Raw genomic sequence first — 23,046 nt, 5'->3', positions numbered from 1 at the left:
AAATTGGGGGAGGGGGGGAGGGATGAGGTGGAAGTGTAGAAAGGATTGCGTAATCCCTTCTCTACAGTTGTAATACTCTTGACTAAGGGTTGTGTCAAGGAAGCAAGCCAGACTAACTTGAACTTGATAGTGGCCTCATCGCAAGGAATAATAACCTCTATGTAGTACAATAGTGGTTCAAGGGAAGAGAAAAATTTTTTATAGGAGTTAACGCATATTGAAAGAAACAAGGGTCCTGAACTGTGGACTCATTTAAATAAAATAGTAATAAAAATCATTGTATTTATTCAAGGACCATGTAGAAATAAAGAAATAATCTTTATTCTTGATCAAAAGGCAAAGACAATACAATACTAATAAAAAAATAACTAATGATGGATGAGGTGGTGGAAAAATTCACGTTTGATCCACTCTCGTATTATTCGGGGATGATCCCCAAGCTGAGGTTCAATGCGGCGCTGATAGCTATATGGGGGTTGCTGCTCATATGCCACATCCTGCAACTGTACTGGAAGCAATACTGGTTCAGCATAGCTTTTATATGTGCTGCCATCTTGGAAGTCCTGGGTTACATTGGGCGTACTGCGTCCCATTTTAACGTTTACAACATAGATATGTTTTTATTACAGATTATATGCCTGACGATCGCCCCGGTGTTCACCATGGGTGGTATATATTACCAATTGGCCAAACTTATAGAGATTTACGGCCATAGGTTCTCGCTCTTGCCATCGCCAATGGCTTATTCCTACATTTTCATATTTAGCGATGTGGTGTCCTTGGCAATCCAGGCCGCGGGTGGTGGTACCTCGGGTGTGGCTGTTAATGAAGGTACCTCTACAAAGAAAGGTGACAGGATATTCGAAGCTGGGATTGCCATTCAGCTTGCCTCCATGATTATTTTCTTAGGTCTTTGGTTGCATTTCCTATACATGATCTACATCAAAGTTAGACTTGAATACACTGGCGAACGTAGATTTAGATTTTCCATGCTCAAGATACCACAGGAGAAGTTAGACCATCTATACAGAGAGAAGTATAGTGACCTTAGAATAAATCCAAAAAGATTTGTTTTCCATCATTTTAACTTAGCTCTAACCGCTACTGTTTTACTGGTCATTGTTCGTTGTTGCTACCGTCTCGCTGAATTACACCAAGGCTGGAGAGGATTCTTGATTACTCACGAATGGTACTTCATCATCCTCGATTCCCTGATGGTGACACTGGCTACCGTGATAATGACTATATTCCATCCGGGATTTGCTTTCAAGGGCAGACATCTGTCTATCCCAGTTACGCATGGTCGTGTGGATCCCGAAACTGTGGAATCAACCGATAGCCACATTCTATCCGAATCCACAGATAGTATGGAAAAAGATGAGAATGAAAAGGTAGCTGTACCAGAGATTGTACCAGACACTGACGACATTGAAAAACGTCCGTTTTATAAGAAAGTACCGAAGATGTCATTTAGCATTCCATTCAGAAAGAAATAAAGGATGGCAAAAACTTTTCATCAAAATCAAGGAACTCGGCTTTAATCTCATTTCAATCTTTGATCTTTCAATATTTCTGCATTAATTATAAAAAGAAAGAGTGAGAACATTTTGGTGAAGATAAAATGTTGTTCTTAAAATGTTTATGTTTAGATTATCATATTCACTACTAATCAATTTCGGCAAAATTAATTCTCAGTCAGCAAAAAAGCTGCAAAAAAAAGGTCTAATTTTGACGGATCTTACTTCTTACTATTTTGTAATATTACTTTAAATACTCTCTACATTCCATTATATTATATATCCAATTGAACAATTAATTTAATCATTACTTTATAACAGTTGTATACATACAAATCTTAATCATTCACAAAAAAACGTCCCTAACGATTACACGTAGCACTAGAAGTGAAAAATTCTAAACTTTTGGAAAAATGTTGTAAGCGATGCCCAATGCCATATCAAATTGGTATTAAGCTATTGGAAATCACTTAATCCTTGATAAATTAGTTCTGTTGCATTTTCTTATTCTAGGAAGAGGCACAACAAATCCTATCTAACTATTATACAGCCATAATGGGTGTTCCATCCTTTTTCAGATGGCTTTCTAGGAAATATCCGAAGATTATATCTCCAGTACTGGAAGAACCTCAGCAACTCGTTGATGGAGTTGCTTTACCGATAGATTATGCTGGTCCAAACCCTAATGGAGAGCTAGATAATCTTTATCTTGATATGAACGGTATTGTACATCCTTGTTCTCATCCTGAGAACAAACCTCCACCAGAGACAGAGGATGATATGCTGCTGGCGGTATTTGAATATACTAACAGAGTTCTAAATATGGCTAGACCCAGGAAAGTACTTGTGATAGCTGTCGATGGTGTTGCTCCAAGAGCCAAAATGAATCAACAGAGATCTAGACGTTTCAGAAGTGCTAGGGATGCTGAAATTGAAAATGAAGCTCGTGAAGAAATAATGCGCCAAAAAGAACAGTTGGGACAAATTATTGATGATTCAGTAAAAAATAAGAAGACATGGGATTCAAATGCCATTACACCTGGTACACCATTTATGGATAAGTTAGCCATTGCTCTTCGTTATTGGACTGCTTTCAAATTGGCAACTGATCCTGGTTGGAAAAATTTACAGGTTATTATCAGTGATGCAACAGTACCTGGTGAAGGTGAACATAAAATTATGAATTTCATCCGATCTCAAAGAGCCGATCCAGAATATAACCCTAATACAACACATTGTATATACGGTCTTGACGCTGATCTAATTTTTCTGGGATTAGCCACACATGAACCACATTTCAAGATTTTGAGAGAAGATGTTTTTGCACAAGACAATAGAAAAAGAAATAATGTGAAAGATACAATAGATATGACCGACGAAGAAAAAGATCTAATACGGAAACAAGACTCAGAAAAACCATTTTTATGGCTTCATATTAGTGTCCTTAGAGAATATTTGTCTGCTGAACTATGGACACCTAAGCTACCATTCCCTTTTGACCTGGAAAGGGCTATTGATGATTGGGTATTTATGTGTTTTTTCTGTGGTAATGATTTCTTACCACATTTGCCATGCTTGGATGTCAGAGAGAACAGTATTGATATTTTACTTGATATTTGGAAATCAATATTGCCTAGACTGAAAACATACATGACTTGTGATGGTAAATTGAATCTTGAATCAGTTGAGATGGTTCTGAAAGAGCTTGGGAATAGAGAAGGTGATATATTTAAGACAAGACATATTCAAGAAATCAGGAAAAAAGAAGCTAATGAAAGAAGAAAACAACAAAAGCAACAAAATGTTTCTACTGGACAAGATAGACATCCAACAAAGTTCAATGAACAATTACAGATGTACGACACTAATGGTAGTCTTGCAAAGGGTAGTTGGAATCTAACCACTAGCGACATGGTTAGATACAAAAAAGAGTTGATGCTTGCTAATGAAGGTGATGAAAACTCAATCAAAATCATTGAGGAGGTGAGTGAAAGGAATAACTCCCTAATGAAGGAGATTCAAAGTGAAATGACACCAGAAGATTACAAGGGAAATAACAATAACTTCACTGCTGCCGAATTGCTGAAGAAGAAGTTGAATGCTAGAAAACGTGAATTGGAAAAAGAGAAAGAAAATGAAGAGCAAGAACGTGCATCTAAACAGCCTAAAATAAGCGAAACTCCAGATGAGAGTGATCTTACTGAAGAAATTGAAGCAGATGTCATAGCTGAGGTGGAAGATGAAACCACACCCGATGAGAAGGATACCGACTCTATAATTACTGAGGTTCCCGAAATCTCTAATGGAGGGATTACTTCAGGTGTTATTGACACAGATGAAGCAGTTAAGCTTTTTGAGCCAGGGTACCATGATAGATACTATATTGAGAAATTTCACATTGAGCCTAATCAAATCCCAGCACTAAGCAAACACATGGTAAAATGCTATATAGAAGGTGTGTCATGGGTATTAATGTACTATTATCAAGGATGCGCCTCTTGGACGTGGTACTATCCTTACCATTATGCGCCTCTGGCAGAAGATTTTGTTGACTTCCATGACTTGGACATTAAGTTCGAACTTGGAGAGCCATTTTTGCCATATGAACAACTGATGAGTGTCCTTCCAGCTGCGTCTGGCCACAACCTACCGGAAGTTTTCCGTCCTCTGATGAGTTCCGAGGATTCTGAAATCATTGATTTCTACCCGACCGAGTTCCCCATTGACATGAATGGTAAGAAGATGTCATGGCAGGGTATTGCTCTGTTACCGTTCATTGATGAGACAAGACTATTGACTGCTACTAGAAACCAATACAAGTTCTTGAGTGAGGATGAAAAGAGGCGTAACACCCGTAACGATCCGGTACTACTGATTAGTAATAAGAATGTGAACTACGAGAAGTTCGCCAAAAGGCTTTACAAGAAAGGTCATGAGGACAACTTCCAGCTGGTATTCCATCATTTCAAGAGTAGTTTAGCCGGCATAGTATCAACTGACACGGAGGGTTTCAAGTTACATGCCAAGTTGCCATGCCCTATCCAGTCTGGTGCATTACCTGAGTTATCCACCAATCTATTCCTGAAGATGCAGTACAAGCTATTACCATTGCCCTCTGCTAACAAATCTCTGATCCTGAACGGGTTTATTCCTTCAGAACCCATGCTAACCCAGCATGACTTCGACTCCATTGTCTACAAGTACGGCACCAGAGGGTTCCAGAGGAACCAGAGGAACTTTGGCATGGAGATGAAGCAGAACATAGTACCAGTGGGCCCCAGTGGTACCACGCAGTATAAACCACGTATCGGCGGATACAGGTCGTTCTTCTACTTTGGCCAGCTAAACCAGCAGATGCACCAGCATAACCAGGTCTACCAGCAAAACCAGGCTCCTACACATGACAGATACAGGAACGACAGGTCCGACAGGGGTGGCAGAGGATATGGTAGACCCGACCACGATAGAGGTGATTACCGAGGTGATTACCGGGGTGATGGCTACAGAGGAGGACACAGAGGTGGCTACAGAGGAGGCTCAAGGTCTAGAGGCCCATCCTCAAGAGGTATCTCTTCCAGAGGCTATTCAGGACCAAGCAGATATAATAGATAGATATATATTAATTGCAACTCCTCTGTCTTTTGGTATCAATCATTCATAGTTTATCTAACTTGAACAAAAATGTTACAAAAACCACATGATATCACTTGCTACATTATAACACGAATTATATTAATAAAATCATACACGACAAATGAAAACATTAACGTCGAATTAATACCTGGAATATCGATCGCTACTGATGCAGTGTGATGAATACATTCGCCATAGTTTTAGATTAGTACCATTATTGCCATTTACATCAATTATCATTAGAACGATATAAAATACTTATCGAAGATGTCTTTTAAGCTAAAATAGACACTATAAAATAAATGTATTTGCTTCTTGTGTTTGATTTTCCACACCGAATCCAACAATTATAAACAATTCTTCCATAAAAGTTAAACAAAACGATTAATTTTTACAGAATTCATCCAGTTCAAACAGTCTGGTATATATTATTTTGTGTTGCAATTTCAGGATATGACTGCTAGGCTCTTGGACGTACTAACAATCAGGTATAGTGATTAATAAATGCATGGCACTGTCTGGAAGGAAGGTCGCATGGGCTGATGAATCACATATCCAATCAGTACTCACAAGAATCCTAAAAAGAGAAACACAGTTACTAAAAGAATCATAACTTCTGATTTGACCTTGATCTTAAAACCAGAACCTTGTAAAACAGAAGCTATTTGAGTGTCCGATGGCCCTCCGGTATGGCTGATGTTAACATCGGAGCTTGACGGTAATACTAATGCAGTGGTCCCTAAATCGCTGGAAGTCTTTCCTAACTGTTGAATTCGTGACTGTGCTGTATGTGTATTCTGGTTATCATTTGTCGAACTCACGGAAGCATCATTCTCAGCGCCGCTTTGAACCGGTATTGATCCAAATGCCGGCGTGTTTTCGGTAGGGCGGGCAGAAACATCGGATGGCCTAGATCCCGTAGAAATAACTGGACGTGATGAACTATGAAGAACTGAGATTGAAGCAGATGAGGCATGTGGTTTAGACATTTGAGGTAGCATAATGCCCACAGATGATACATTTTCGCCATATTTAGAACTGTCCCCCGCAACTTCCTGTGGCACAGAACTCGATGCAGAAGTAGTACTATAAGAAGGCTTGTTTATCGGCCCTGCGGATCCTAAAGTATTTGTGATTATCAATGACACTGAACGGAAAGTATTGCGTCCACTAGAAACTGAAGTTCCATTAACAGAAGATAATCCTTGATTCTCATTACCATTGGCTGGCGTCTTTGTAGTGACGACCGTGTTTCCAGAATTGCTAGAGATAGTGCTTTGCGCATCCACTGTGGTATAAGGATTTTCCTTGGAAACAAATGAAGTAGGGTAATTCGATGTAACGTCTAACTCAGAATCCACTAACAACCAATCGTTACTGAATATCGTGGTCGTGTATGTAATGGTCTTCCCATCAGAGTCTGTAGTTGTGACATGAGATACTACCTCCGTGATCGTGTGTCCATCTGATACGATCGTCGTCGTGTAGTCGGCTTCTCCAGGTGTGATGGTCGACACAGTCGTTGTGCCAGTACGGGTCACTCCATCCTCGCCTTCAGATGGGAAGTAAGAGATCACAACAGTCTTGCTACTGCCGTCATCCTCAGTAATTGTAGTCGTCACGACTGGTGGCTGTGAGTAAGGTGCAGGTGACGTGAACACACCCTCATCTACTTGATCATATGACGCCATCGTGGTGATGTATGTAATGGTCTTCCCATCAGAGTCTGTAGTTGTGACATGAGATACTACCTCCGTGATCGTGTGTCCATCTGATACGATCGTCGTCGTGTAGTCGGCTTCTCCAGGTGTGATGGTCGACACAGTCGTTGTGCCAGTACGGGTCACTCCATCCTCGCCTTCAGATGGGAAGTAAGAGATCACAACAGTCTTGCTACTGCCGTCATCCTCAGTAATTGTAGTCGTCACGACTGGTGGCTGTGAGTAAGGTGCAGGTGACGTGAACACACCCTCATCTACTTGATCATATGACGCCATCGTGGTGATGTATGTAATGGTCTTCCCATCAGAGTCTGTAGTTGTGACATGAGATACTACCTCCGTGATCGTGTGTCCATCTGATACGATCGTCGTCGTGTAGTCGGCTTCTCCAGGTGTGATGGTCGACACAGTCGTTGTGCCAGTACGGGTCACTCCATCCTCGCCTTCAGATGGGAAGTAAGAGATCACAACAGTCTTGCTACTGCCGTCATCCTCAGTAATTGTAGTCGTCACGACTGGTGGCTGTGAGTAAGGTGCAGGTGACGTGAACACACCCTCATCTACTTGATCATATGACGCCATCGTGGTGATGTATGTAATGGTCTTCCCATCAGAGTCTGTAGTTGTGACATGAGATACTACCTCCGTGATCGTGTGTCCATCTGATACGATCGTCGTCGTGTAGTCGGCCTCGCCGGCCTCGCCGGCTTCACTTGGCTTCAATGGGATCGTAGTGGTAATCGTCGTAGGCTTGCCGTCAGAGTCCTTCGTAGTGATGTGCGAAACAAGGTCGGTCTCAAACTCACCGTTGCCCTTGTCAATAGTCGTCGTGTAATCAGCCTCACTCTCAGGTAGAACATCTTTCATGCTAGAAGATAAATGAGGAGCCTCAGGCAAGTTGTAGTCACGCGTAGCATTGAACAGTGTGCTGTCAGTAATAATCTCACCCTTATCATTCGTGGTGATGAAGAACGAGATCCAGTCGGTCTCAACATAGTCCGCGGCAGTGGTGGCTGTGATCGTCACAGGTGGGGGACTGTACGTCCTGGTGCTGCTGGTGGTGATCAACCCACCAAACTCGTTGGTGGTCGTCCAGTAGCTGATGACCAGGTACTCAGTCACTTCGTTGCCCAGATCAACAGTCTTGGTCTCGGCAGGAGGTGCAGGCCCGAACGACGTGTGAGGAGCCTCAGGCAAGTTGTAGTCACGCGTAGCATTGAACAGTGTGCTGTCAGTAATAATCTCACCCTTATCATTCGTGGTGATGAAGAACGAGATCCAGTCGGTCTCAACATAGTCCGCGGCAGTGGTGGCTGTGATCGTCACAGGTGGGGGACTGTACGTCCTGGTGCTGCTGGTGGTGATCAACCCACCAAACTCGTTGGTGGTCGTCCAGTAGCTGATGACCAGGTACTCAGTCACTTCGTTGCCCAGATCAACAGTCTTGGTCTCGGCAGGAGGTGCAGGCCCGAACGACGTGTGAGGAGCCTCAGGCAAGTTGTAGTCACGCGTAGCATTGAACAGTGTGCTGTCAGTAATAATCTCACCCTTATCATTCGTGGTGATGAAGAACGAGATCCAGTCGGTCTCAACATAGTCCGCGGCAGTGGTGGCGGTGATCGTCACAGGTGGCGGACTGTATGTAATTATTTTAGTACTCGTCCCATATGGATGCTCTTTATCATCTTGAGGAACTGGGAAATAATCTAGTACATGATATTCCGTCACTCCATTTCCTAAGTCGACTGTCTCAGTTGTTTCGCGTAGTTGGTTATAAATTGTTGAACTAATCGTTACCGGAGAGGGCTTGTTATCTATTCCAAGTGTTCCTGACACAATGATCTCGATAATTTCAGTGGTATACTCATCAGACTTCGTTGTCGTGGTAGATGAGTATTGAAAGGACTCATAAAAGTATACCGCTAACTCCTTCTTGTATTTGCTAAAGTCTAGACCATCGAAGCCTACAAATGAGTCGATTCTGTCGCCTTTGTAGTATCCAATATTCAGGGCGCTATCACCATGCACTGTCACAGTTTGTGATGGGTTGGAATGCAAAATCCTTACATCGGAATTGTCAGTAGATACACTAATCTCGTCTTCTTTGGTAGCATCATTGTCGTAGAAATAGTAGAACAGGTACTGATGAGCATCGCTTATATCGGTATCTGCTGTGTATTTATAGCCTGTCAGTGTGATGCCGTCTTGCCCCGCTGGCAATGCCACTAGATATTCATAGTTTGTTGGCCTACGAATTGGCCCCATGCTCAGATCCAAAGTGATTGGTGATACAACGGAATACCCAATATACCCCAATGTATGCAACACAGCATTATTTGTAAATGAAAACATGTCATTATAAACAGCCAGTATCCCTTCACATGTTATTTTCCCCGACATATCATCTCTCAAAATACTTGGAGTATTCGGGCTACTTTTGGGTAATCCACTCAATCCAAAGTCCATTCTCCAAAGAGGTTTATCAAACTGAGATCCAGTCTTACTACCTGGTGACAACAGATCTAATTTTCCGCTGATGATCATACAAGAGATATAGCGCAATTCAAGTGCTGTTTGATCTGGAGCTACACCAGCCATACGAATATTTGGGGATTCTCCTCGGTAGTTTGGTATACCATTTTTTATGGTTGGAAGAGTGACACTCATGGAACAATCCTTGTACACCTGTACTCCAATTTGATCTCCATAAATATCAAAAACAAAATTGTTCACAGCATCGGCCTCATCCTCATAGGTGTTTCCGCTACTATCATATGTGAATTTTGAGTTAGTTTCTATAGCACATACACCCCGCACTGTGAAGTTCAATTTCTTACTAGCGCCAATAGGAGGAATAACATTAAATACTGAGTTACGTTGGACAATAAGACCCCCGGGAAGGCTTATGCGAGCAAAATTTTTCAAAGTTAGACTTGAGTTACGTACAGATAATGGTTTATCAAAGGGTAGAATAAATTCTTCTGTGCCCATACCATCCAGTACTACCACTTTATCTTCATAGAAATCAGGATACACCGCAGCACATGCCCAGGATAAAATGGCCACAAATGTAGCAAACACACTTAGATATTTCATAAGGGATATGGTTACTTGTGCCCCAATGTGTCTAGTATGTTCTTAAAGACTGTAATAATTCTTAAAACACCGAATATAGAACAGTAGGTTAGTTGTTTTATCCTACTTTTTATTCATGTAATGAAAGTTAGAAAGATAAAAGATTCATATTAGAATAATTGGGATTTTGGCGAAAAAACATAACACTTAAATATGTAAGTGAATGGTGCCCGAATTTCGAAACATTCGTTAAAGGATTTACCGATGGTAGGCCATTAGCTTTGTTGAGCAATCCAATAATCGACTAAACCATAATATAGGCTAAGACCCTTGCACATAGCAACAGACCCTCCAGTACAGGTTAGGATTTCCCATACAATGAAAACATGGAAAAGAAAAGCAAAGATATCCGGACCCGACAAATGGTTATAACAGCCATGGCTCGCGCTTTGGAACACATTATGAATAGGATTATATCAGAATTAACCCAGTCCCTTCCGAAGAAGCTTGGTGAACAGTTCAACGTATGGCCAGATTAATTAACAGAAGTGCGTACAAGCATTTTCTCTGGTTCACGAAATGCAAGTCGTCCCCTTAGTCACCACAGACTCCGTAAATATGTCTCCTTCTATTCAACTTCGTTAAACTTTGTTAAGCTCGAATAGCTCAATAGTGACTGGATCCTGGAAAGGCCGAGACTCGAGAGATACCCTTGGGCCGGCGAGATATCATTGTCTGTTGTAAGTCTCTCTGAAACAGTCGCATGTATAGAAAAGGAAAAAAACCTCCTTGCGTATAGATTTAGATGAATAACACCGACCAGACATACCCATTCGCCCCTCAAGCAACGTTGCTACAGTGTGTTCCCTATGCAGTTAAGCGTCCCGAATCGCAGCAGTCTTACCGGATAGGCCCGACCAGCGCTGATTTGCAAAATTCCCGAGGATTTACCAAATTTTCACATTCTATTCCTCGGGTGTTCGGCAAGTCGAAGGCAGACGAGGGGGGAAGGGATCGCTAGCAGTTCAGAATATGTCGTAGGGGAGGGAGGGGAATGGCCCCAGTGGGGAAGCCCACGCTGTGGCACTGCGCAAGAGTATGTGCTTCCAGATACGCGTACGCCAAGCTGCTAACGCTCTCTGCTTGCAAGTTGACGACCAATAAGAGCGTATGCTCTAAGGGGCTATTGTCTACGTTCACAATGAATCTTCATACCGGAGATAAATTAGCCGAATCGAGAGGTTTCATCCTTGGTATTGGGACGGATTTCGTCACCGTTACGATGTGTGGTATTGGTCTTGAGTTCTTCTCAGATTAGCTCTCGACTTTCGGAAAGTATTAATTAACTCATAATTAATAGAGTTGTCTTCAAATATATTTCAGAGTAATACCTACAGTGTTGCACGACCATGAAAATGTTATTTATTTTAGTTTGTGATTTTAGTCATGGCAATGTAATTTAAAATTTTCAGGAATTAATATTAGGACAAAAGGGATGATCGGTGTAGCAGGCTCGTAGTTATCGAGTAGATGGATACTATAGGCCGCTACGCTATACTACTGAACAGAGACAAAGTATAATGAAACTGTGTTATCGATTTGCCAATACACATAAATTGTTTCAGCAATGCCGGTATGAATCTAGCCCCAGATATTTCTTAGTCTTAAAAACATGTTATTGTGATTAATGGATTTGATCAATTTGTGTAAGCGTATGGATTCAAAGACCGAGACTACATGACCATATAGGAATAGTCTAATCGAACGAGCCAATTATCAACGCTCAAACCTTGCGAAATGCAATACTTATCAATACGATAAGAAGAGTATCCGTCAATACTTTCGAGAAGCCAAGCCACTCGCTCAGGACTCTTCAGTGCTCACGCCGGCAATCCGAGTACTATCGAGGAAGGAGAAAAAGGAGATTTATTGGGACAGGATGAGAAACTCTTAATACCTTATCTTGGAGAACCATGTAGATGTGCCAAGGACTTACGAAAAGTACGGGGCACTACAAAACCACCTAGCAATAGCAGGCATGTAATGCGCCCGAGCAATTATAGCTATTATAAATGAAGTGCAATCTAAATTATAATTGTTCAATTGGTATCACACCAATAAGTAAATAAAGTGTCCTCAAAGTCCTCAATGGAGAGATTTTGAATATCGATCCTTTTAGTCGCTTTCAGAAAAAAGAACACAACAAGTAATAAAAAACAACTATTGTACAGCTTAGGTTTGAGATCGAGTCTAAAAAGATAAGAACTCGAAATCCAATCACCATAGTTAGTCGTTATCACCCTTGAAGATTATTCCATATAATACATACTGACTTATCTTGTTCCTCATCTGTGGTATTCTAAAAGAACCAACTACCGCTCTTGTATCTCCTGCAGGTGATTCCCGAACCCGTGAAAACCGCTGGATCTAAGGCAATTACTAGCAGGACTCTCACCTTCAATCTAACAGTGTGTGAGTGCATGATGTTGTGTACTTCCACTCAGTTTGTTCGAAAATGTCATTTGTAATCTTATCACTATTGATATCGGCTAGCCATAAATAAGACATCCTAGAGTATTTGTAGTTATCGATAAGGAGATAAGATAGAATTGTAGTATAACAGTATAGGATATGTTTTGGCTACTTCCTTATCTATAAGATAAATGTAGAATGTGTAAAGGTAAAACGACTGCTATGAAATTCCTCTATGCTGGAATTTCACTCACCTATCGTGTATTTAATTCTTTGAGTTTCCCATCATTAAACCTATGATTTTCATATCTTCATTATCATTCTAGTTCTGTCTCGTCTATAGACTCACCAGTATTTCCTCAGTGGAAGTCTATAGACTTAAATCTTATTGGCTGTTGTCATGCATAACTTACTGCTCTTAGAGACCGCTGTTAGAGACCGCTCTTATCGCATACGATATTACTACACGTGATCACATTATACACCGTCTATAATTATAAGTAATACTGGTATACCCAACAGTTTTGTAGACAGCATATAAGCACATACAATCCGATGTAGTGTAACGGCTATCACATCACGCTCTCACCGTGGAGACCGGGGTTCGACTCCCCGCTTCGGAGTATTATTTTTTTTGCGGCTCCCGTCTAACCTTTTTTTTCACATTCTTATTGGTACGATTTAATCACCTTGTACTACTAAATGCATTTTTCCTTCTTAAAAATCCCGCAAATATCACATCTGACGTAACAATGGTTCGAGAACAGTTTCTCAAAATCATAACTTCTGTGGCTCCTGGCCCTTCTCCTATATTGGATGCCCCCACATTCATTTTTACTCGGTTGTTCCGTTAGTTCTGCTGTGAGGTTCACTTGTGTTCCCGCAGGTGTTCCCATAGGTGTTCCCGTAGGTGTCCCCACACAGCCGTGTTTATACCTGTTGAGCTGTGCGATGGTATCTCTGGGAGAGGGACCTCGGGAAAGTGTCACACAGTTAAGGGGGGAAGGTGACACTAAGGATCGAGCTCAGAACAGAGATACCATCCCACTCAATTGCACAAACTGGGATCAGTGAGAGCACCGCACGCAAGATTTGAAAGAAATAAATGAGGGGGGGGGGAAATATGCTAAGAAGGAGGTGCAGGATACTTCAGATTTCTGAACGGCAGTCGTTTCTTGCAATTTGCAAATCGAGGGCAAAGAGATACAAAGAGAGATACACTAAAAGCGCAGAAGGATAGCGTGGGAGACAGAACTCGGATTTTTTTTAAATGAAAGACAGGTTTATCCGTGCGGATGTTTGAGTGGATAACGTCGACAGAAGCATGGAAGGTGGGGGGGAAGTGAATTCACGGTGAAATTTAAAGGCGAAGGGGGGTAGGGTTAAGGAGCGTATTCTCGGAAAATTTAGAGTTTTTCCGGTCTGAGTCGTACTTTCGGAAAAACCATTTATTCCGTTTGTTCAAGATTACCCACGTAACACAAGGTTGTTTCGCAATGTTAGTTTCTGGGATCTTTAACAATCAATCTGGCAATCATCCAGTTGCAGACGAGAGAGGAACTAGCTGGGGGGGAAGGACAGGAAGGACAGGAAGGAAAAATTGCAAAAAAGGAAAAAGGAAAGACTATTTTTTCCGAAGCTGACAGGTATTTTAGATAAATTTTCCTCTTGGAGTTGTCTCTTGAGTGCTGGGAAGGTATTAGGCAAAAGAACCACAAGCAAAAAAAGCACCAAGTAGGACGCAATCGCAAAAGCCGTTTCCAAAACGGAAGGCAAAGAGAAAGAGACAGAGAGAGAGGAAAAAATTACTTTATATATAATAATTTAGGCTTCTGTTATCGAGTTTCCTTCCCCCAAAGCGAAGCAAAAGTAAGCAAAGTTTTGATATTTAAAGGAAAAGACATACGCTACTCGATATTTGATATTGAACATATTTACTCATATTACAAGAACAAATAGAACAAGACTAATAGATTATAAGGAATACAGAAAAACAAAATGTTCGTTTCACCACCCCCTGCAACAACAACAAAGCAGGTATTTCCGAAGAAACTGCCGAAACGATTATCAGCTATACCTGAGAACAACTCAGTGAGCAACTATTCTCTCGATAACAGCGATAATGGGAGTATAGATAGCGATGTGAACATGGATGTGGACTCCCATATATCTGATGCAACAACACAACTACAACTGCCACTACAGAAAACGACAAGCAATAGAAATGATTTCGTGAGTGCCCCACCAGAATATGCCGATAGAGCTAGGTTAGAGATTAAGAAGAGACTGCTTCCCAGTGGTCAAACCATGGGCCACTTTCCAACACATAGCTCGACTAGTCGACACATACAACGCAGCAGAAGTCACAGCTCGCAGTCCTCGACAAGTGATAGCCAGAGTCTTTTTTCTGACAACGCCTCCTCATACCAGTCGAGTATTTTCTCACAGCCTTCTACAGTTTTCTCACAGAACACTTCAAGCACCACCAATAGTACACATGACTTCTTATTCCCACATCCAGCTAAGATAATAACACAACTATCTCTAGAAGATGCTCTTCCGAAGTCCTTCTATGACATGTATGCTCCAGAGATTCTAACTGACCCCACAAACCTGTTATGCAATGGACGTCCCAAGTTTACTAAGAGAGAGCTTCTGGATTGGGACTTGAACGATATAAGGTCGTTGCTTATCGTTGAGAAAATGAAACCAGAGTGGGGGTCACAATTACCGGAAATTGTTACAGCAGACCCTAATCTGCCTAAATTCAGGTTTATACTATTGCCTTTGAACTCTACTGATGAGACTATCATACAGATCCTTGTTAACTCAGACTTATACCAAGAGGCTAACCTGGACTTCGAATTCAAGCTGACTAGTGCTAAATACACTGTTGCAGCCGCTAGAAAGAGGCATGAACAATTAAGAGGCTACCACGAAGAAGTTATGCAGCTAACTAAACCTGAATGGAGAAATATTATCGAGAATTACTTGTTAAATATTGCCGTCGAGGCCCAATGCCGTTTCGATTTCAAGCAGAGATGTTCTGAATTCAAGAAATGGAAATTGCAACAAGCCAATTTGAAGAGACCAGATATGCCTCCACCAAGCATGGTACCTATGAATCACTCGAATAAATCATCTGGAAGTCTTTTGAAAAGGGCTCTGATGAAGAATCTGCAATTAAAAAATATGAAAAATGAGCATAGTCAGGAAAATATGATGGCTGGTCCATCCGCAACACCTTTGAGCAATAAGGTGCTTCTAACCAAAGAAGAGAAGGCCCATATCTGGACCCAATGCCAAACTCAGGTTTACCAAAGGTTAGGCTTGGACTGGAAGCCAGATGCTATGCCTTAGATTTTAGAAGTTTCAAACTAAATTGATGCTTAATTATTTCTAATATGACACGCACCTGTATGCAACATATGAATAAATTAAATTTCGTTGTACTACAAGATATGCATAGGGGGGATTTTGATTGACAGCAAGCTAACGGATACGGCTTATAATAAATAATAATTCATTGATTTCCCATCTTTCTATTTTCAAATATGAATCATTTTATTATAGATTTACTAGTTCATATATTGATGAAGAAAGACCCTATCATATAAAAAAAATTCACTTCTCGCTTTTTTTTTAAATGCTCTCTTTTAATTGCTAGGTAGTTAGTTACTCACAATTAATTCTTTAACTGCTGTTTAACTCTTTCATTGAAAATATAATATTAATAGCTAGAGAGCTAATTTTTTCAGTTTCACAATCCTTCATTATATTAACCAAAAATTAACATAAGAGCTAAAAATATTTCTACATATCTATATCCGCATTTTTATTTTAAGAGATCTAGTATTATACTTGCAGCAATTATTTTAATTATACGCTTGTAGGAATTATCCTTCTTATTATCAAACTGGATAGTTATTTCCTTGTGTTGATGAAAATTCAAAATCAAATTCTCGAGCAAAAAAATAAAAACTTACATAGGTCAAATACATAGCAAACTACTTCCAAGTGCCACTCAATATTTAGTTCTTTTCATGCTACTTTATTTAGTTTTATCTATCTATAGAAGCGAATCTATATACTCTTACAATGTTAGGTTAATTTTTGCTCTGAAAAAATTTCAAGCGAAAATGAAAAATATCAAAAATGTAAGGCATCAATCAACATTTAAGAACTGGAAGTTAGTAATTGAGGTCTCTTTACGAAACCCTTGACCTTAACTACCTTATTTCATACCAGCAAAGTACAAATCACTATCAAAGGTACTACAAGAATGAGCGCTACTGAAGATAAGAAGGACCCAGCTTCCATGCTTGCTGAATTGAAGCTAGACAAGGATGAGGGCAATAAAACCCCAGAAACCAAGACTCCGGAATCCAACAGCGCAGAAACTAAAACTACAGAAGAGGTGAAAGAATTGAAGAATCCATTCACTCAAAAGAAAGAAGATGTTGAGAATGATGCTGCAGAGGAGAAGACGAATGAAGTTAATAAGGATGATGCCAAGGATGAGAGAGAGAACAAAGATACTAATCTGATCAAATCCGAATACGAAGTCAAGGTGAATCTAGCTGATCTGCAGGCTGATCCAAACTCTCCATTGTACAGTGTTAAGTCTTTCGATGAATTAGGGCTATCTCCTGAGCTTTTGAAGGGTATTTACGCTATGAAGTTCCAAAAGCCTTCCAAGATTCAAGAAAGAGCACTGCCACTACTTTTATCTAATCCACCAAGAAATATGATTGCCCAATCTCAATCAGGTACCGGTAAGACAGCTGCATTTTCTTTGACCATGCTCTCCCGTGTCGATGAAACTCAAAACGTTCCACAAGCTATTTGTTTAGCACCATCAAGAGAATTGGCCAGACAAACTCTAGAAGTCATTCAAGAAATGGGTAAATATACAAAAATAACTACTCAATTGATTGTTCCAGATTCATTTGAAAAGAACACAAAGATTAATGCCAATGTAGTAGTTGGTACTCCAGGTACTTTATTAGATTTGATCCGTAGAAAACTGATCCAATTACAAAATGTGAAAATATTTGTTCTTGATGAAGCAGACAATATGTTAGATAAACAAGGTCTGGGTGATCAGTGTATCAGAGTAAAGAAGTTCCTACCAAAGGATACGCAATTAGTTCTATTCAGTGCCACTTTTGCTGATGCTGTGAAGGCCTATGCACAAAAGGTTATTCCGAACGCCAACACACTGGAGCTTCAAAGAAATGAAGTGAATGTTAAGGCTATTAAGCAGTTATATATGGACTGTAATGATGAAGCTCACAAGTACGAAGTTTTGTGCGAACTTTACGGTTTGCTAACCATCGGATCATCCATCATCTTTGTTGCTAAGAAGGATACTGCCAACCTCTTATATGGAAAATTGAAGCATGAAGGCCATCAAGTCTCCATTTTACACAGTGATTTGAGAACAGACGAGAGAGACAGACTAATCGATGACTTCAGAGAAGGTAGATCTAAGGTTCTAATTACAACCAATGTCCTGGCGCGTGGTATTGATATTCCATCGGTTTCCATGGTTGTTAACTACGATCTTCCAACTTTACCAAACGGAATGCCAGACTACGCTACATATGTGCACAGAATTGGTAGAACTGGTAGATTTGGTAGAACCGGTGTGGCTATCTCCTTTGTTCATGACAAGAAGTCTTTCAAGATATTATCTGCTATCCAAGACTATTTCAAGGACATCGAACTAACCCGTGTTCCAACAGATGACTGGGATGAAGTTGAAGATATTGTTAAAAAGGTATTGAAACAATGAAATAAACTTCTCGGGTTAGTATATAGATGTATTCACATACAGTATGTAAGAATAAAACATATCAATAATTGCACAGGAACGTTATACTATTGTTTTGTAGTTTTAAAAAACTTACTTGAAGAAATAAACTGGTCATTATCGATAAATCAATACTGCCAATAACAAAATATAAAATCATTCCATTCTAAGGTAATTAAAAATTTATATACATGTGTAAAGGTGCGAAATTACATGAGGGGTGAAATTGTCAATGACTATATTTTTGAGATTAATGCCTATTATCTTCTGAGTTTAGCGTAATTATATTGTCATTTCTAATGTCCTAGTAACAAATGGTCAAATGAATGCTGCTTACAATTGTGGAGCTAGCATCTCCATCAAGGAAGATTGGATGAATGCAACACCACCAATGAAGAAGGCTCCATTCAAAGCAATAGTGTATAATGGGGATTCCTTGAACTTTTGAAATCTAGACTTTGGCTGTTGAGGCACAGCTGCACCAGCACCTGGCATTCCGAACATAGCAGCAGAGGACATTTCGAGTTTATTTGTATTGTTAGGTAGTTAGTAGTTATGCTTCTTCTCCGCTGAACAGTACTATATATAATCCCCATGAGGATTCTTCAACAACTTCTTATTACTGCTGAAATCGTTGCGAACTTTTGTTCTTCTGGGTCTCTCAGTTAAAAATCACAGTACGTTGCTAATGATATATGATATATGGGAATGATAAGCTCAATTGATAAAACGTTCTATTCACTATTGTGAGTGGAACGAATACAGTTGTTGTAGATACATTACAATTACGAAACATTTTATGCTGTGGTTTAGTTAACATTTGTCATTTCTTGCAAATTTTCTACCCAAAAAAGGAGATAGACAAGTACTAAAAAGGGCGATGCTTCTGCAACACTGGCATGCACCAATAAGTATCAATTAATCTGCTATTGCCTTGTTTGTGTGGTTTATAACAATTTCATAAAGTTCAGCTAAAGATTTACTATATATACCATAGTAGGGCAAATACGTTGTAAAAAAAGTTTATGTATAAAGTAAGAGATACCTGCTCTCAAAATAATTCTAAATAACGATAGCAATGCGCTGCCACCAAACTGACTGAAATGAGCATTTTAAAAATCTCTACATGCGATGTACCGACACCTTTTATCAATCTATTCACATTGTTCTTGGATCCCTGTATAGTGAAGTAACATTAAACTCCAAATCACAAAAACTGAATGTGATGCAATGCCAATCTTACGTGATATGCGGTTATCACCTTTAATCATTTTGAGTTTTATAACGTGAAATTTGTTCGTCACTGTATTATGGAAGTTCTATAATATTCATGTTTATTTCTATGTTATCGAAATCACTCTGATTTTGTGGTTCTTGAGTGCTTGGGGCCTTCAATAGAGTTGATCGCATGCCTGACCACTCTCGTACCTACGTCGTAAAATAGGAAAAGCTTGCCGGCACCTAGTCCTTTACTCCCCCATCCTGACTCTCGCGATATCTTTTGGGTTGACTGTGTACCCGCTTCAGTTGTGAGATGCTCCCTTGAGCTAGTGCTCGCTTGCTGTTCCCTGTTTGTAAGCTTCTTCCTGTACGTTATAAGACGCACGGAGTAATCCACTAGTCGGTAAACATATAAAAATAGATCGAAGGCATAAAGACCTAGGAACGGTATGAGTAGTAATGCCACAGCTGCATAGCAACTATATTGTACTACAAGAACAAATGATCTGAATAGTAACAGCAGATAATCCTTCACCATCTGTCACAAAATTTTATCCTTCAATTCAAATAAATACCTGCAATATTCACAATAAAATATAATTACTCCAATATCAAATTTGTTAGCTCAAATCAAAAAAGGACTCCTATGTTTTACACTGCACTTTATCTCCCTGGTTATATAATATTGTGATCCTAAGGTTGATCTGTGTTCCCTGGATTATCCAGCAAAATGTATGGAAAGAAAAGAAGTTGTTTATGATTGCAGTGTATCGGTGATCACTGGAGCCAAAGTCTATAGAATACTTCAACTGATCAATGTTGCAACGATGGAGTCATCGCTTTGTTATGGGAATGAGCCCATTGTCCCTGTTGCTTTCTCGATGACATTAATCCCGATGCCCAAAAAGTTGCAGGAGGAAAGGCGAAAAAGTGTCAAAACGAGACAAAAAGAGGGAGAGCTATACGAACAAGGACAAATGAACAATCATACTGTTAATTCTTGAATACGTGTTTGTGTTACAAATGAGATGTGTATATTTATATGAGTTTGAAGACATGGCTATTTAGTAGGAACATTGCAATCATAATATGTCGGAGTCCAGGTATAATTTGTTGTGAAATAAGTATCTTGCAACTAGAAAAATGAAAGTTAAAAAAAAACAAATCAAAGCTACCATTGTATGTGATGGGCTTTTCGAATGATAATTTGTTTTCTGATGCAGATTTCTTCTGTTGAGTATCATTCAGTCAAAAACTCTATCTACTGTGCACCAACGATACTCAATTCGAGTGTCCATACCCTACGTACATGCAATTTTATTGGTATTGTAATCTTGTTCAAGCCATCCATAGGATCCCCGGACTCTGGAGCTTTCAGTTCTATTACAGAATGTGCTTCATCCACAAATTTACCGTAAACTTCGACTTCTATCGTGATTTGCTCCTCACCCCACCAACACTTACGAGCTGGCTTTCTCCAGAACAATAATAGCTTTGCATTGATATCTGGATACGGTACAAGGTCATATACTCCTGGTGTTTCCACCTTTGAGGCCTGCTTGTTAGACGATTTGGAGCGCACATTGTCCGCAAACGTAGATAGTCTGGACTTCTTCTTATCCTTAGTTCCTGAGCTACTATTCAATGTAGTCCTTGAATCATGGTGGGCAGTTGACAATGGACTAGGTGTATCTCTGTTGCCATTTAATTGCGATGTCCTGCTATTAGATTTAGTGCTTAGGCCAGATGGCATTGGTAAGGAGCCTGATGATGAGTTAGATGACTTCATCGACATGTTGCTGTTGTTATTCAGGTGCTCCGCTTCCCATTTACTCTTCGCAGCTATAAACTGCTCTCTGAACTCCTTGGTGCTTTCGTTGGCCAATCTGCAAAGAGATAAAGAGCTGATCACCGTCTTACCGGCCTCCTGTGTTCTGTTTCCCCAAGTTGATTGCTTCGAAAACCCAGATGAGCAGAGCATATCCATTAGATGTTGCTCAGCTGGACCTAGCACCTTCTCTGATCTACCTTTACTTGGTTGTCCTTTGTGGTGTTTCAGTCTATTGGAAGAAAAAAGGCCTTCAAAGATGGAAACGTTTTAAGTTAAATGACTGCCAGCAGCTAATTTAACTTGGGTCATGTAGTGTTGCAAAAGGTCATCATTGATCTGCTCATCGTCCGTGGCGAACTTGAAAGTTTGTAGAGGCACACAGTAGTAATCGAGGTCTTCTCTAAGCACAATGATGGCTGGTTTCTGGTGGAGCAAATCTTGTTCCTTTGATTGGGCGTTGTTGTGGAGCCCCAAGAATTCCTTCGTCGAGCTCAATAGCCCGCCGGACTGCTTGTCACCGAAGAAGTGCTCAACCGGGTACTTTATCAAATCGTCATATGCCTCTGTGTAGACTTCCATGATATATTCAAAGCACTCTGGTGGGAAATTCATGATGTAGACTTCGTCATCAGGGGTCAGATTGGTGATCACTTGTCCGACACGGTCTAAAAACACACCTGATGGGAACAGACACAGCAATAGCGACTCCGGCAACGACATTAGCTGGTCCCTGGTTATATAGTAGTGACTCTCCTGGATGTTCAAGTGTATCAGCGAGTTACCGTAGTCATCCCCGCCATCATCGTAGTAATCTCCTTCATATCGCGCATCCACGTTTAAAAGGTGGCCGGACTCCGGATTCACCTGTGTGATAATATCCTCCATCGCTTATCAATGTAAAAACACAACTATTCGAACTGCAATTAACCTCTCAAAAGCCTCTAGAATTACCACAATACCGAAAGGATTACTGTAACCTTGATCCTAGTGTACAAAGCTCAAATTCTCAACTGAAAAAGCACGTACTTGTCAGCAAACCGGCCCTCGTTATCTTCTATAAGCACAGCAAACCAATTGAAACTCTGGTCAACTCTGGAGACGTAAGCGGTTACTGAAAGTGCTACACTATCCCAGCTAACTGTGCTTCCCGTTTCTTATCTACCTGGCATTTGGGACTTCCCCTGGCCCTTCGCCGAATTAAAGTAAAAAATTTGATATCACTATGTACTACATACTTAAATGGACTCTATCACATAAGAAGGGAAGCCCAATTGGTAACATATAGCAATGCTAGTGGCACCGCAATGGCAGATTGCTATCTACACTATAACTAGACACTGGATATATCTCTAATAATTGGCATCGCTACGTGCTTTAGGTTCCTAAGTTGCTCTCTTTCACAGAAAAAAAGGTGGATCAATTGTTTCAATTCTTGGTTTGAATACTTTTCCAGCAGTAGCTCAAGTTATTGGGATCAATTGCATTGAATCCGATAGAGGTATTGTAGTCTGAATGGACAGATGGACTGCCATACCATGCATATGTGTGGATACCGATACCTAAAAGCATGAGGTATCTCATGCAACGATGCAATTTTTTTCAAATATGCAGCGAAGGGCATCGCAAAATGTATAAAAGGCCAGTTATCTATTTCGAAGAAGTTTGTATTGTATTGCACTCATGCAAACGCAATAGCTCTTAAAATGCGATAACGATGTCTGGGATATCCCGTTTCTTTTGAAGGTTCAAAGGATTCTTGTT

At 40.3% G+C, this 23,046-nt stretch overlaps 7 protein-coding genes, 1 non-coding gene and 1 pseudogene across 9 annotated transcripts; 5 read left to right on the top strand and 4 right to left on the bottom strand.

The window, feature by feature from the left end:
• Nucleotides 1–371: 371 nt before the first annotated feature.
• RSB1 (phospholipid-translocating ATPase RSB1) lies at nucleotides 372–1,496 on the top strand (the record flags this gene model as incomplete). Its single annotated transcript, XM_449209.2, has 1 exon — nucleotides 372–1,496. The coding sequence occupies one exon, from the start codon at nucleotides 372–374 to the stop codon at nucleotides 1,494–1,496; it is 1,125 nt and encodes a 374-aa protein (XP_449209.2).
• Nucleotides 1,497–2,072: 576 nt separating this feature from the next.
• Nucleotides 2,073–5,129, top strand: RAT1 (ssRNA exonuclease RAT1; the record flags this gene model as incomplete). Its single annotated transcript, XM_449208.1, has 1 exon — nucleotides 2,073–5,129. The coding sequence occupies one exon, from the start codon at nucleotides 2,073–2,075 to the stop codon at nucleotides 5,127–5,129; it is 3,057 nt and encodes a 1,018-aa protein (XP_449208.1).
• Nucleotides 5,130–5,716: 587 nt separating this feature from the next.
• Nucleotides 5,717–9,967, bottom strand: GVI51_L10065 (uncharacterized protein; the record flags this gene model as incomplete). The annotated part of the gene is made up of 1 exon (XM_002999551.1): nucleotides 5,717–9,967. One exon carries the CDS (start codon nucleotides 9,965–9,967, stop codon nucleotides 5,717–5,719), a length of 4,251 nt encoding a protein of 1,416 aa, XP_002999597.1.
• Nucleotides 9,968–12,969: 3,002 nt separating this feature from the next.
• tE(CUC)3 lies at nucleotides 12,970–13,041 on the top strand. The gene has a single exon. It is a non-coding gene; the product is annotated as a tRNA-Glu (tRNA).
• A 1,375-nt stretch (nucleotides 13,042–14,416) lies between these two features.
• Nucleotides 14,417–15,778, top strand: STD1 (Std1p; the record flags this gene model as incomplete). The annotated part of the gene is made up of 1 exon (XM_449207.1): nucleotides 14,417–15,778. One exon carries the CDS (start codon nucleotides 14,417–14,419, stop codon nucleotides 15,776–15,778), a length of 1,362 nt encoding a protein of 453 aa, XP_449207.1.
• Nucleotides 15,779–16,700: 922 nt separating this feature from the next.
• DBP5 (ATP-dependent RNA helicase DBP5) lies at nucleotides 16,701–18,215 on the top strand (the record flags this gene model as incomplete). The annotated part of the gene is made up of 1 exon (XM_449206.1): nucleotides 16,701–18,215. One exon carries the CDS (start codon nucleotides 16,701–16,703, stop codon nucleotides 18,213–18,215), a length of 1,515 nt encoding a protein of 504 aa, XP_449206.1.
• Nucleotides 18,216–18,566: 351 nt separating this feature from the next.
• TOM6 (Tom6p) lies at nucleotides 18,567–18,752 on the bottom strand (the record flags this gene model as incomplete). Its single annotated transcript, XM_002999550.1, has 1 exon — nucleotides 18,567–18,752. One exon carries the CDS (start codon nucleotides 18,750–18,752, stop codon nucleotides 18,567–18,569), a length of 186 nt encoding a protein of 61 aa, XP_002999596.1.
• Nucleotides 18,753–19,587: 835 nt separating this feature from the next.
• IRC23 (Irc23p) lies at nucleotides 19,588–19,992 on the bottom strand (the record flags this gene model as incomplete). The annotated part of the gene is made up of 1 exon (XM_449205.1): nucleotides 19,588–19,992. One exon carries the CDS (start codon nucleotides 19,990–19,992, stop codon nucleotides 19,588–19,590), a length of 405 nt encoding a protein of 134 aa, XP_449205.1.
• Nucleotides 19,993–20,715: 723 nt separating this feature from the next.
• On the bottom strand, nucleotides 20,716–22,170 carry GVI51_L09933 (annotated as a pseudogene). The gene has a single exon. A coding segment is annotated over exon 1 (1,455 nt).
• Nucleotides 22,171–23,046: the final 876 nt, after the last annotated feature.

Source organism: Nakaseomyces glabratus, chromosome L, assembly GCF_010111755.1.
Source record: "Nakaseomyces glabratus chromosome L, complete sequence".
NCBI lineage: Eukaryota > Fungi > Ascomycota > Saccharomycetes > Saccharomycetales > Saccharomycetaceae > Nakaseomyces > Nakaseomyces glabratus.
Note: the sequence above shows the minus strand (reverse complement) of the source record. Positions and strands in the feature narration are given on the sequence as shown.